General features: G+C 42.4%; 1 protein-coding gene across 1 annotated transcript; it reads right to left on the bottom strand.

Annotated features, from left to right (window-relative positions):
• Positions 1–1069: 1069 nt before the first annotated feature.
• Positions 1070–14880, bottom strand: gtf2h4 (general transcription factor IIH, polypeptide 4). Its single transcript, XM_079571281.1, has 14 exons — positions 14741–14880; positions 13459–13577; positions 11832–11936; positions 11418–11549; positions 9569–9754; positions 8007–8115; positions 7039–7107; positions 6087–6170; positions 5756–5921; positions 5479–5609; positions 4556–4603; positions 4386–4464; positions 1498–1559; positions 1070–1236 (listed from the first exon to the last, which is right to left on the bottom strand). The coding sequence occupies exons 2-14, from the start codon at positions 13575–13577 to the stop codon at positions 1126–1128; spliced, it is 1401 nt and encodes a 466-aa protein (XP_079427407.1). The 5' UTR covers positions 14741–14880; the 3' UTR covers positions 1070–1125.
• Positions 14881–15931: the final 1051 nt, after the last annotated feature.

The raw sequence follows: 15931 nt of genomic DNA, 5'->3' as shown, positions 1-15931 counted from the left end.
GCTCCAGGATCATTTGGGCGCTCAAACCCCTCCACCACGTTAAGGTGGCGGTTCCAGGAGGGGTGATATTAATGATCATTATTGTAATTCAAACATTTCCTTTTTCGATACGACTTGTGAAAGTGTAATGCAGTTAATAGGAAAAACTGGCTCCTGCCTCCCACTGGGGCATCATTACATCCAAGAACCTGAAAACAACCAATTATAGCCTATTATAAGCTTGTGATTGATGTACTGCCTTTGCTATTGCAAACAAAATAATAGCAAAGGCAGTACAATCCCCTGTTTGTTGCACTTTATACAGAATTGGTCCAAACCCCTACACATGAAAGCACTGGGAAAAAAATGTCTTGAACGCATTCAATTAATAGACATTTCTGAAAGTTACATTTGTCATATCTAGACCCATGGGGTGTTATGCAAGTGATTACCTTAATGAGAAAACGATGACAATTAAGTTAACCTATCTCAGTCATGTCAGAAACGGTAATATAAACCAATGTAAGGCAACACACAAAAAACTCAAACTCAAGTTTTCATCAATGTAAAACTTGATAATAGCTGCAGCTGTGAGAAAGGCAAGTAAGTGTTTCACTCAGGGATGCAGAGGCAGTATCACCGTTCGCAAAAATCATACAGAAAACCTTTGGGATACCGGGAACTTGAATCAATACATTGTGAATCAATACATTGCATTTTACCACAAACCTGCAGTTGAGCAATATGAGTGCAATTGTTTGGAAAAAAAAGTGGAAGAATCTAACCGAAAAGCTACAAAATACAGTTGGATCAAAATTTCTCACTCAAAACTAACCACTTTTTCACACATGTGTAAAGTGAGATTTATAAATGACGTAATTTCTCTTACGCTAAAAACATTGACCTGCACATTTGTAGGACTTAAATAAATAACACTGCATTGCTTTTATGTGTATGTTTTACCCCCTTTTTGTTCTTTACTTTAAGTTCAATAAAATTACATTCTAAAATCAATGATACATATTTTGAACCTGAGAGATGAGCACACACACTTCAGGCATTGCACACCAACAAAGAAATACACAAAGAAGTTCATTTCCATGACATATTTAATACAAAACATACAAAAATCAAATGTGTTTAGTGCTACGTGTGGGACCTCTGTCGTTTCCAGAACCTCTTGACCTCGCCGTGTCCCTCGTGGGTGACCACCATCACCCTGTGGGCCACGTCCTGCCATATGAGACAGCCTAGGCCCTGGAACCACATCACATCCATGACAGCACAGCATCACAGTGGAACGGTGGACATTACAGCCAGACATTTTTATTTCTTATTAGCTTTTAGCGTCAAGTAAAACTACCTTTATCAACACAGATGTCACTAATGAAGTATTTATATCCTCCAACTCGCTTTTCACCGCTTAATCTTTACTTTCTCATGAGCCTAAGATAATCTGCATAGAAAAAATGGGATAAAATGTGCTAAACAACTTCTCCAGTGCATCTAAACCTGTACCTGTGCTCTGTCTCGTAGCATCTCGAAGTCGGTCTGCGAGAGGAACTGGTTGTAGAGCACTCCTGTTGAGACAATATTTATTTTATTTTTGATGTATAGTTTCAAACAGACAGACTCTTTACAGACTCTCATGCTGAATCATCCAGCACAATCCTCCTGTTAAGTGACGACATCATCACTTTACTTCTGGGTCCGATGGAACTTAAATCCAATTCACTATCATGGGATTATGCTGATTTAAACATGCCTTTGCACAATGCGCTTTTTAAACATCTGATCGCACAGAAATATTACATTTATTTAGCAATGACTTTCTCACATGAACTATCACATAATGTCTTCCACGCACAAAGAAGGCTTATTTCAAATATAAAAAGTACTTCCTTTTTTTTCTTTTGACTGAAAACGTACTCACAAATATCATATATCAGTTTGAACTTTGTACAGTTTGGACTTGGAAGTTGTTGTGACAAGTTTAGTCGTTTACGTTGTTAACCACACTGGCATCCTATTGCTGGCGCCCTGCTGGGCCTTTGACTAAACCAGGTAGAGAGACCGGCTTCTTCCTGTACTCAAGACGAGGCCCTCGCACCTTTTAGACAATAGGGCCCAAATGGCCCGCAATGCATTGTGTAATAAACTTCACATTTTGACTAGACAAACATCTCTTACAAAAAGTAACAAAGTAACCTGATAATCAAGTGTGATGTTACACTTAAGCCAATAGAGGTAATGTGTGTCATAACATAGCAGCAGCCCGGCAGTTAGCATTCAACATCACAGCAACAGCAGCAGATGGAGTGAAAATACCACTCAATTTGCTGCTGCTGTTGTAGGTTTCATTTCCGCTTAGAAAAGTGCATACTCTCAATTTTGGCCTTGTTAACTGCAAAAAAATGCCTTATCGTAAGACAAACCATAAATGAAAGACATTTGATACAACAATTATATATCTCCACATTTCTTGTTTGTCCTGCTCACCTGCAGCGCCACACATTAATAAAATATTTTTTCTGGCAAAGCCTCAAGGCATTATGGTTTGGTTCCTCCAATTACAAACCAGTTTTTCGTGCCCAAGAGGTCAACATGAAACCGACAACGCCCATGGCTTGTTCCTGCTCTCACACGCACGCCGTCTCAGTCCTGTCTCAAACCGCTCTTGGTGATGGGTGCCCTCTCTGTCACCAAATACGCGCTCCTGACCATCAACGCCTTCTTCATCTTCGAAGCATCTTTTTTCCTGGGCACGACGGTTTATCTCATTGCCGCACGTCTGCGAGGCCGCCTTCCGGAAGAGTCTGAGCTCTTCCTGACCCCGATGGTGTTCATCTCCACTGCCGTAGTTGCGCTGGCCGCCACGGGATGCTTGGGCGCCCTGAGGCTGAGCCGCCGCGTGCTGGCTCTCCACCTGGTGGGCTTTCTGTGCGTGTTCCTGCCGGTGTTCGGGCTGGCGCTGCTGGGGACCATCTCGCGGACAGAAACGGCCCAAAACATGATGAAGACCAAGTTAAAAAACTGGCTTCCGTTGAGCGCACAGACGAGGGACATCCAAGAGTTTGTGCAGGAGGTGGAGCGGAGCAGCCGTTGTTGCGGGCTGCTCGAGGGGCCGCCGGACTGGGGTTTGGACGCCGTGCCTGATTCCTGCAGATGTGAGGATTTTAGGAGCAGCTGCAGGCTCATGGCGGGCCGGGTGGTGTACTCGACTCCGTGCGTCCCGTTCGTCATGACGTGGATGAGCCGCGTGTCGCTGCGTGTCCAGATATTCGCCTGCCTCTTCATGACGCTGCTGTTTGTGGGAATGTGCATCTCTGCTTTTCTTATATGGAAAGTGACAGCAATGAATCTACCAGCGCAGAAGATCTGAACTTGTCCCTTTTAGGGTTTTAATTTCATTTTTCAGTGATCATTTGGATTTCTTTTCAACAGCTCTTTGCAAAGAGTCAGACCTTAGAAACAGCAGTCCTCATTCTTTTCACACCTACGCTCACACCTCTATTAGGCCTCGACCAGGACCAGGACTTAAATAGATCTTAGACCTGTAATCAGTCAAAAAAGCAACACAGCGCCATTGTGGATGGTGCCGATATTAGCCTATCAACACACACGATTGATACCACGCTGATATCAATCGTGTGTGTTGATTGCCTAATATCGGCACTGTTGTGACAAGTTTAGCCAGTTAAGCTGGTAAACCACACATGGCGTTCCGTCGCTGGGTCACCTGCTGGGGCCTCTGACTAAACCAGGTAGAAAGACCGGCTTCTTCCTGTGCTCCAGACGAGACCCTCACACCTCTAGACAATAGGGCCCAAATGGCCCGTCTCCTCAACATGACAAAGATCTCCTTCTGTCTCCAAACGCCACCATGATGCATTACCAGGCAAAGCGCCTTTTGGTGGCCTGCATTGACATCTCCACCTGTATTACCATTTCTATGTGTTTCTGTGCCTCCCTTGTTGTGTGCCTTTGGTGTGCTCACCTATAAAAGGTGTTGCCAAAGCTAACTCGGGCAGAGCTTACCATGAACTCACGTTATGTGTAACCCTCTCCGCAATGCACTGTGTAATGAACTTCACATCTTGACTAGACAAACATCTCTTAAGCTTTATTAAGCAAGAAAATCCACAACAGCACCTTCCACAATGACGGCGTGTTGCTTTTTTGACCGATCCGCTCCTGCTTTATTGTATTTCAAACTCAAGCCCTATTCACTATAATGGGATTGTGTTGATTTGATATTTTTTTCCATACACAAGAATGTAAATGTAATAAATGATTTCTATGCCACAGGCTGTGTGCATGGACTGTTTTTGGCAAACTTCCTGCTGGCCAGTGTAGCGTAAAGACTGTATATAGTGCGACAGAGTTGACGGCTGCTGGAGCCATACCTTCAGTGAACTGTAGCCTGTCCCTCTCCAGCTCCCACAGCCTGATCTGGTCTGTGATAGTGGGAGGCAGCACTGGGGTCTTGAAGGCCGAGAGCGGGGAGAGTAAACAACAGTGGAAATTAAGAAATGTGTACACAGAGAGGAGGCAAGTGTGAATGATGCCGCTGTACCTGTTTGAGCATGACCGGGTGAGCGCGCGTTTTCAGAAAGTGGATGATCTGTGGAAACAAACACAAGCAGAAGAAATGAAATGAAGCCGGATTTGATTCTAACCCCAGGGAACTTTTCAGAATTCTGTAGCCTGTTCAATGTTTCTTTCCTATAGTTGTTAGCGTTATTCTGAAATTAAAGATCCGTATGTCCTTGATCTATATGCTGTCGACGACCAAACGACCACATTTTACGTAGCGTCAAAGACTGGTTAAAATTAATTAATGAATGGACACATTTTTTGAGACGCTTTTTTGTGAAATCGGAGACACATCAAGTGGCCACTCGACCTCTTTTAGTTTGTTAACTATGGGTAACTGCATAAAAGGAAATAGATTCCTTGAAATTTGATGACGCAAACAAAAAACAGACAAGCAGAAAGTGCCTATTTGTAGCAATGAAGTCATAATGACAATATTGTGAAAATTAAAAAAGAAAAAAATGAACAAAAACTACACTAAATTAACACTAATTTAAAGGAACAGGCCACCATTTTTACATACTGAGATATGTTCTTGCCTGAGCTTAGACGAGTTAATGCGTACCTGTCTGGTCTTTATGCGTGCCCTCAGTTATACAAAATGACCAAAGATGTTCCTAGCATTTAGCCTCTCCCAATGTATTCCTATAGCTCCAAACGGGGGTGAAGTTAGAAGCTACCACGCTCTTCCACAGGCACACACAAAGACCAGACAGGTACGTATCAACTCGTCTAAGCTCAGGTAAGAACATATCTCAGTATGGAAGAACGGAGGCCTGTTCCTTTAAGAACAAGGAAGCAATTTAGAGTATGTAAGTCGTTTCAAAATCAGTTAAAGGCTTGCAACAGTAAAATATGTCGGTGAATTAGCGCTACTAGATTAACATATGGGTGGAATAACACCTGTTGTGCGGTGATGCCGTTGGCGATGGCCTGCTGCACGGACTCCCTGGTGACGTGAGCTACCACCAGGTTCGGAAAGCGGTACAACATCTCACTGAAGAGGGCCACCAGGGCGATCTGCAGCTCAGAGTCTGGAGGAAACAGGGACAATGTGAACTTATGAAAAAAAACAAGTCCTAATGATGCTGTTTGAAGAGAACAAGTACATTCATATTTCACGGTTCAGAATGTAAGAAATGTATATGCATGTGTGGAACGACTTAAACCATGCCCTTACTCGTGTAGGCGTAGATGCGGTAGTTCGTCTCCACCACGATGAAGCCAGCCTCACCGGTGCCAGGGCAGGTGCTGAGAGCGGAAGACGAGGAGGGGGAGGCGGAGCTGGTTACTCCTGCTGCCAGGGTGATGGCCAGCCGGGTGGGGTAGTACCGCCGCGACTTCCTCTGAGAGAAAATGCATGTTTGTTCTTAAATTATAAATGTCGAATGTAGTAGAAAAATGGGGTTACAAGTCTAAGATCATACATTATCTCATAAAACAAAATAGGGGCAGAGGTGAAAGTTGATAATTAACCAGGTCATACCATGTCTCGCCAAACAAGTACGTACCTTTCTTTGGAAGACCAGGCCGAACTCGCGCAGATGTTGGAGGAAGGTGAGGAGGGACTCGCTCATGCCTTCCACCGAGTAATCCTACAGACACATAAATAAATAGATTCTGTTATAGTTATTCAGTCAATTAATTATTGCTTTAAAAAATGTACACAAACCAAATAAAAAGGAAGTACTGGAGATTCAATTACAAATTCACCGTACAATGACAGTGTGTTCCCCAGGCCCTGCTGTGTCTCAGCACAACCCCCTTTGTTTTCCTCGCCTGGTAAACCGCTAATGTAACAGAGCATGGGTAAGATGTTCTAAACGCGAAACTCAACTAAACAACTCAACCACTCGTGAAATGTTTGAACGAGACAAATTAAGTGGAGTTATTAATCACGGATGTTTGGCAGCCCTTCCTCATGAAGAGCTTCGATAGCAAAGCAGCAGGACGCAGACACTTGGCCCCAGACAGGATAATGGTGAGGGAACAGGCAGCCTACTATGAATGCCAAAAAGGCAAAAAGGCATCCCACATAGCACCAAACTGTAAGTTTAGTATCTTTCTATGACTTTGGATTTTGCATTTACGTTGATCTCTGGATCTCGCTCTGTCAACACGACATCTCATAAAAACAGTTTCCACGTTATAATCAGATCCATGGTTATAACGCGCTCGTCTCATGTCATGTGTCATGTGTTTCCGTATATTACAAGTGTTCAAGGGGGGTTTCTGTTTTGGTTTGTGTTGTTGATACATCCTTTGGCGAACAAATGCCACGAAAAAGCTGTTTTATCCATTAGACCTTCCTATTGTCAATAAATGTATATGCATTTGAGTGAGTGAACCCAGGCTGCTACTGAAGGCCCTGACTGAAACTCCACGGCACGCCACTGAGTAGTACCTGTAGTAGTACTCTGTAGTAGTACCTGTAGTAGTACCTGTAGTATCGGCAGTACTCACCCGGCCCAGAGTGGAGAAGCTCAGCTGGAACAGGAAAGACAGGATCTCCACCAGGTCCATGCCTCGCGACTACAACAAAAATATAGTTAAATGTGAGGTATGTATTATTAAAGGTGCATTATGCAACTATTTGCGGCTGTATGATTGGTCTGCATGGCATCTTTTTACTTTCCATCACAGTGGTCTCTACAATGCTACCGGATCAATTGTTTGGAAGGTTTTCACTGCTGACGGACCCACTCACCAGAAAACCGACAAAACAATTGATCCTGGAGCGTTGTAGAGACCACTGTGATGTGGTAAAAGTGCCATGTTGGCCACTCATACAGCTGCTGGGTCAGCATTTTTTCCCGCAATAAAAGTTTCATAATGTACCTTTAAAGCTGATGTTAGTCTTTGGCTTCAGACAAAATTTGCTAGTTCCTCCTAAAATGTCAGATTTCTATGGTAATGTTCAACCTGTAACCACATATTCCCCTTCCATCCTAAATAGAAGCACAACTTCCAAAAAAAAACGCTCAATAGGTGACTTTATAATTGACTCCTTGAGCTCGGTCTCTAAGCAACAGCGCAAATATTTTTAGTGATCCATTTCAGAACACCGCGTGCTTAGCTGCGTGTGTATGTAACTAAATTGACAATAATTGCTATAATTATTCCATAGGCCAGTGTTATATAAGCCGCGGTACACTGCGTGGATGGTCCGCTCTGTTTTTGGAAGGGCTGCAGAAAGTGGAGCGTGACTGATTGATAATGGCTTACATCTAAATGAGCCACGTCAAATCAAAAGAAGAGGATGATCGCACAAGCAGGAAATAAAAGAACCCAAAATGGACACTTCATTTGATGCTGAGAAATCTGTGGTCAGCCAGAAGAGGAATTTCGATGATTTGTGGAATAATCCAAAGGTTCTTGCAGTGTTATGTGATGTACTGCGTGTTCTCTACGAGGTGCAGTACTGTGTCTACCTGGGCAGTCTTGAGGTACTGTAAGGTGAAGTACCACAGCTGGGAGGCGGTGTCTAACAGTAGGAACTGGAAACCTGCAGAGGTGATGTAGGGCGCCTCTCCGGCCTCACTGTGACAGACAGAACATGAAAGAATTATGACTCGTCAGCATGACATTATCAATGGATCAATCAGTATTATTTTATCTTAACCACTCTTATTGTCGTCGTCATAACAAAGACATTTCATTGGGGAATCACATAGTCTGGTGTAATATAAAATGCATACATGGTGCAGGATCCCATAAATAGACAGAGTGTAAACATTAGCACAATGTTATTAATAATGGAATCCAGTGCAGGCACAAAATATTACAGACTTACAGACAGTAGCAGCATATCAGACAGAAAACAAACAGGGAGCACATCATCAAAAACTGCAAATGAAGGTGGCCAGTAACAAAGTAAAGTACTGTACTTGAGTAGTATTTTTGTAAAAAATGTATTACTTATTGTTTGTTAATCTTATAAGCTTTGTAATACATACTCCAGAACAGTAGGTGGTGCTGTGTAGTTATTCTGTCAATGCCACTGACTCACGAAAAGTAAGTTTTGTCCCCGTTGTGATGCCGTACAAAGGTGAAAAAGGTAATACAAGTGTGAGCCATTATAATCATCAGATTTTTTTTCCTTTTGCTTTTAATTTTTGCCCAATTCTATATAAAGGAGCAAGCTCCAAAACCACAGCCAAACTGCTAGCATCAATGAGATAGAGTTAGCCCGTGATAAACACTATTGGGGAAGCCGTCCTCACTCATGCTGCATTCCAGGAAATGGGTAACTGGGATTTTTCCCACTTGAAAATGACGACTGATGACCTCAGAGCGCTCCAGCTGAATATCATATGTAAACAAAACAGCCAATGCTACAACAGTAAGCTAATTAGATGCTAAAGTTACAGAAACATTTCTTCACACCAACGTTATACTGGCTGTGACCAAAAGTAATGTTCCCTTCACTGGTGCAGTGGTTTTGTTAAAGTTTTAGCATTTGCTGTACTTCTCCACTGGGGGCCGCCACTGCTGTCTTTATTTCTATCTCAGACCACTCTGATCATCTTAGAGTTTACAAGTTATAATTACCACTTGGAGCAGTGTACCAAGGCATTTTTTTCTAGTCAGAGAGCAGAAATTCACCAGTTACCAAGATCGTGGAACGCAGCAGTGGTATCCATAGACTATTTCACAGTCTATGGAGTTTCAATTATTATTTATTTGTAACTTTCAAGTTTTTGCTTGGCCCAACTTTGCATTAAGAGAAAATGTACAAAGCCTTAATGAATTTCATTTGTGTCACCGGACAGAGCAATATAGTTTCATTTACAAGTGTAATAATCCGCTCAAGAAGAAGACCATAACAACATGGATACATTTTTTAAAGTTATATAACCATAAAATACCCAGCCCAAGAAACCTAAAGTAGTTGTTAAAGCCTGAATAAAGCATCATTTTATCTACTCTATTCATCCAAACTCTTCTCTTTATGTTTTGGCTGGTGCAGTATTTAATGAACAGCTTGTTGTACCTTTTCATGAGTCCCGCCTGCACCAGGAGCTGAGCCAGGTCCTGACTGACTGCAGCACTGGGGCTCCCCACCATGAAGTGCAGGATGACCTCCCAGCGCTCCATGGCGTACTTATCCAGGCTCTCAATGTCCCGCGCGTGGCGGTCCGGGCCCAGGCTGCTGCCCTCGTCTGCCCACGCCTTACCCCTGGGCACCACAACAGATAAACATGCCAATGAATACTTGGATTAGATACAGTGTGGACTGGATCAAGCAGAAAAGACCATATCATCACTGATGGAATGTGGTGTTAAGTTGAACTAAGCTAAAAATTGTAAACTAAAGATGCACCGATCCAGCTTTTTTGCAGCCGATGGGGTTTGAATATCTGCTGATATCCGATATTTACCGATACCAAAATACTTTCTTAAACGTGTCTTTCTTTGAGTGATGCATTGAATTGACTCTTTTCTCCATTTTAAGATCAAAGTCATATTATATTATCATTATGTTACAGATCAATTATCAATTATATCTATTGATAAACTCTTGGATAAACATTTAACAAGGATCACTAGACTTTTCTACACTAAATATCCTTGGGTAAATGACAGGCTTTCAGTTATATTAATATAAACTACTCACATAAACTGATCTGATCATTACAAACCCGTACAGTTATTTCTTGAACTAAAATACAAACACATGACCACGACAGCAGTGGCTATTCTATTTTACTAGGCCAATAAGTGGTATAAGTATTGGATATTTGTAGCTGATATCCAATATCATATTTTTTCTACTGGGCACTGATATCCGACGCCAGTATCAGATCGGTGCATCCCTATTGTAAACTGGAAAAGGCTGTGCCAAAACCCTGTTATCTAACCCTGTTAGACCGTTCACAATCAGAGCTTGAGAGCGGAGCAGGAGAACACACCAGCAACACACGTGACACAGGTCACATGGCCTCACATGAGGAAGGCTGCGTCCCACTCTCTCGCTCCTGTCTGCACCTCAAAGCTCCATAGTCTGAGCGAGTGACAGTGATCAAACTGGGACGGGAGTGGTCGCTTTTGAGAAAGGTTCACAATGAGGACACTTCTGCATATTATTGTGATGTAATCTGTCTGCTTTGTACAGCCTGTCAACCGTATTATCATTTTTATTATTGGTTTATTTGGTCGGGACAGTGCATGTCAATGAACATACATGGGTCTCATGCATGTAAACAAGCCACACCGGATTGTAGCCTTGGGCTAATTTCCATCCGTCGTCACCCATGCACACTCTCAAAACACACTCACATTCATTCTGGCCTATTGTACATGTTTTTAGTGGTAGCGGAAACCGGAGTACCCGGAGGAAACCTACAGACACACAGAAAGGCCCCGTCCAGGTGGGAGTCGAACCCGGACCTTCTAGCTGTGAGGCACGAGCGCTAGCCACTGTACTACCATGCTGCCCTTCTTCTACAGTCTGCTAGTGTGTGGCGCATCTAGAGGCGCTTATTGGTAATGCATCAGTGCCGGACCAGCAAAACGAGATCGCTTAGAGCAGCTTTAAGATTGAAACTAAGAGGGCTGCCAAAAACAACACCGAAAGACGAGTCAGCATCGCAATGTTGTAGTGACTGCCTGAAAAACTGTGTCTTGTTATTCCTAAGTTGACAAACTGTCATAAAATAAAAATCGTAAAGGGTGAGTTGGATGTATTTTTCATGTTAAGGGAGAAAACATCGTCTTCATTTATAAAACATCTTTTCCATAGATAGACAAATAAAGTTAAAATAATGTTCATAGGCCACAGTTATGCATGTGATGTCCACTTCAGAAAGCCATAGGAGTTTTGAACAAAAGTAGAGGCTTACCCTCCCAGCAGCGCGATCCTCAGGTTGTCTTTGAACACCGGGTTGAGGATGTACCCCTGTAGACCGCCCTGCAGCTGCTGACTGTGCCACAGACGCAGGCCTGCCAGCACCGACACACACTCATCATGGTCCCTGCACAAGACACACAGGTTTACTCTTCTTCACGTCCAAATCTTACACTGACGAGGCGAAACAGCCACAAGTTTAGATGACAGCTTATGAACAGAGTGGGCGAGAACTTCAACATACATTTTTCTTTCCCAAATTCTCTGAAAGTACTTGCTCACCAAAGTTTGAACATATACAACCTCCTCCTCCACTGGGAATGGTTTAACATTTGTGACATAAAGAAAAAAAAGGTGTTTGAAAAGCAGTGTGAGCAGCGAGGGGAGCAGAGGTAATGGAGCGACTCACTTCTGGCTGTCTTTCTTCACCCACAGAGCCACGGCCGCCTGGGGCAGTGGCTGATCTACGAACAGCATCCGCATCACGTAGTTCTTCGCCAGAGACGGCAGCTCCCTGTGGAGACACAAAGTAATGTGACGCGGCTCGGCGCTGAGAGAGAAATCTAATCTCGCACAAAGCAAAGGTACTGAGGCGCAGAGACTCTTACAGTCAGAGGAGCGGGAAGTGATGACGAGAGCTGTGTAGTGTGAGAGAGATTAGTTGGAGATTTGATAGATTTAATAGCGAAAGCTCATTAATAAGTTATACACACGGCCTGAGCAAAAAAACAAAAACCTGGATGTAACTGTTCTGATTTGGGGCTGCTGCAGTTAGTGAGGTATAGGTTCAGGTACACGGTGCAAAGGAAGACGACCTAAACATCCAGACTGGCCAGTTTTGTTTTTCTATCAATGGGTTTCTTCTTCCCTGGTGGCACGGGCATATTCCGGGATGACAATACCAGGAGAGTGGTTCAGGAAGTATGAGATGGATTGGCCACCGGAGTCCAGATCTTAACCCCATTGAGAATCTTTGGAATGTGCTGGAGAAGGCTTTGCACAGTGGTCACATGAAAATAATTGAAAAATGAAGGCAACACTAGATCTTTTGACATTGCAGAAGCTTACTGAAACAATGCCACAGAGAATGTGTGCTGTAATCATTGCTAAAGGCGCTACAACTGAAAATGAGAGAGTGTGATCATTTTTGGGGTGGCTTTTTTTTTTGTCTAGCAGTCAAGAACTGTACAGTCAAAATAAATGTGATGTTTTCTTTTTCAGTATCCAAATACAATATGATTTATAGCCGCAAAGGCAACAGGATCATTATGGACCTTGTATCAGCAGCACCAGTCACATTACTAGCTGGAGGCAGAAGCCCGTGAAGCCACAAGCGAACAGGTGGCTTTACTGTTACATTTCTTTCATTGTGTTCAAACAATTAAGTCAAATTTGTAGGTCAGACTCTTTGCTCTCTAATTTAAATCTACATTTCAGGGTGTTTCCACTGTTTCCTGCTATAAACTGATCCATGTAAGATATGATTTAAAATAATAACAGAGAAATGCCTTAATATGGTCTCCTTAAACAACAGTGAGTGTGCCGTCACAAAATGAGTTTATAGTTTAGATTTGGAGCGACCCGTCGACTGTATGCTGGAGATTAGGTAGCGAAACTAACTTGCTGACCATTTTAATAATAATAATAAATCATTATGGTTAACAATCAGAAAAGGAACTAGGCGATGTGGTACAACCCCATAATTGAAGAGGCTTTGAGGGATATTTTGGAGGAAGTGAATGGGGATGAGTCTAAAGCGATAATTAACTCACATACAGTAGTTGCCACAATCCAACAGAGTGAGTGACTGTGCACAAACTGAACTACTTTCAATATCAATCATGAAACTTGACTAAGCACATACGCTTGATTATTAAGCTTGACAATTTGAAATTCTCATAAAAATGTCCTGTTTAGTTATGAAACGTCTGCAGGTAAATCAAGAAAACCTGCTGTTTTGAGCTTGATTAGACTTTACAATGAACCTGCCTGGAAGTAGAAATGGTACTGTGTATTCAGCTCGTTGCTGCTCTGACCTGTAGACAGCCAGACATGTGGCTGGGTGGTTGTACAGTCTGTCCAGGAGCTCCGGGCTCAGCTCACGCAGGTACTCATGCAGGTTCTTGCATTGCAGCTGAACTCGCAGTTTCAACATCTGACAAGCAAAGACAGTATCATTCAAAAGTTGACACTCAAAATCTGCACAAGAGCAAATTGATTTCTATTTTAACTTTCTACAAAATGCCCTTGATTCTGTTTATTATAAAATGTCCACAGCGCTGCTCTCCCCGCCGTTCAGGACGCCGACTCCACCCATGTCACCCCCAAAGCCCTCAGAACCATGAGTGATCCCACACACGAAGCACAAAGGACTGCCTTCAGGGAGGAGACTGCAGGCCAGGTCCAGCCGACTGAAGAACAGCTTCATCCACCTGTCAGGTAGCTGAACTCTCTCCCTTCTCTCTGCTTCCACCTGCATCCACAAACCTCCTCTCCACTCCAGCCCTTCAAAGGCACTGAACTCTACCACCCCCCACCCACCCCCCCATTTGTTTCATGTCGCAGAATTGACAAAAAAAGTTATTTTAATTTATTATTTTAATTTCAAGAAGTTGTTTTGTTTTTATTTAAGTGAGCTAACAAACCCTTATTGAGAAGTAACTTAGTAATCAGTTTAAATGTATCAGTCTCATTCAGGTTTAAAGTCAGGCCACTTCAAATAGGGCCAAATGCACAATATCTATCAATCATAATCCTAATGAACTGGTAGATTTAAAGAATGCATAAAGCAGTGTACAAGGCATGTATCCAGTAACTTATAAATATTAGCGTGCTTTACTCAAGTTGCACACACTGCTTATTACACGAACCATCTCTTCTCAGCCCAAATACTGACCTCAACGTCACAACTTCCAGCAACTTCTCGTCAAGTTCGAGTTTACGTGATGATGGATGTATTGTTTTAATAATTTATTATACTAACACAACACATGTATTCTTGATAATCAAATAGATGGCAGACAGAGCATTCTCCATGGTAATTCTCCACGATTTGTGTTGTTTTGTAGGCCTTTGTCGCTTACAGCAGAGCCCATACTGACTTCGCACATCTCAGTCTACACCACAGTGGACATTATTATTATTATTATTATTATTATATTAAGCCTCCGATGTGAAAGAGGAGAGACATGTCCACCCGTCTGCCCTGTTGTGCATAGCTAGCAAAATGACAACCAAATGTTATATTCACTGACAAAAATTCCCCAGAGCGGGAAAAGTACACAGCTGGATTCATAAATATTTCAAATACTACTTTACCGTTGAATATGAAAACTGTTTCGATCTTCCAAAGCAGGGATAAAGCTATAAATCCATCTCATGTGGAGTGTTTACAGCAGAGAGCCTGCAGCCGAACAGCACTGCGCCGCCATGTTGACTGGTCACGTGACAGGAGGAACGTCGTCTGTGATTGGACGTTTTCTTCTTTGTGCCTTTCACTGGTCATTGGGAAATGTGGATCGCTCCATCGCTCCCTATTGACCACAGTTAATCATATTATTTAACCAATATACCGTTGCGTTGCATCCATTGAATCATTTTGTAACAGGGCAAGGTCGCCTGATCAGAAAATTGTGCGGCCCTGGGCCATGAATCCCAAATGACAAAATGGGCCAGGTCTTGCTCTCGTTCGAGTGCACCTCTTCTGAGATTGTGACCTCAATAGCGTTTTTAGGTTGTTTTTTCCATGCATATTGTACATAATTTCACGTAATGTAAGTGCTTTTTTTCATGGATGATTACTGCACAAATCTGTCTATCAAATTGTATATGACTTCCACTATTAATAAACTTTCATTGAAGGAGAAAAGAAACATAGTAGTTTGAAAAGTATTTTACTTGCAAAGTAAGTAAAAGTATTGAACAAAACATGAAATATTATTCAAAGAAAAGACATCCAGAGCAAAAGTCACTACTGTAGCAGAAGGACCTCTACAAGTAGCTCTGCAGCACATTCTTGGTAGCTCATCAATAACTTTTTACAGTTGTACACGATCACATTTTAGAGGCATGTTTGGAGCACAATCTGCAAACATTTAGGTGTATGTATTTTCTTAAATCATGTTAAATATCATCTTGGCTACTACCTCTCCAGGGTGAACTTCTAAGTTGCATTTCAAACATAAAAAGCTCCTTAATGTTTCTGCTACATAAAAGTAGCTCGCCAGGTTAAAATCAAAAGTTGGAGACTCCTGGGATAAAAAACATGCCTAATTGATAGTGATGGGTTAATTATAGCTCAAATAGTGTGTCACACATTTTCAAAATAGCGTCACACTGTATCAAACTGTTTGGTAGAAATGTGAACCAAATCGTCAGGATTGAGCTGTTTAACAGCTGAGAGTGATCATTTACAAAGAGAAAAACTGCTCTGGTTAATGAGAACAGAAACAAATCAATGAGAATTAGAAGTATCAGTGATACAACAATCAAAAAATGAAGTCACCAAGA

The sequence above is a fragment of the Gobius niger genome (assembly GCF_951799975.1).
Source record: "Gobius niger genome assembly, chromosome: 14".
NCBI lineage: Eukaryota > Metazoa > Chordata > Actinopteri > Gobiiformes > Gobiidae > Gobius > Gobius niger.
The sequence above is the reverse complement of the archived record's forward strand: the minus strand, read 5'-3'. Positions and strand labels throughout refer to the sequence as shown.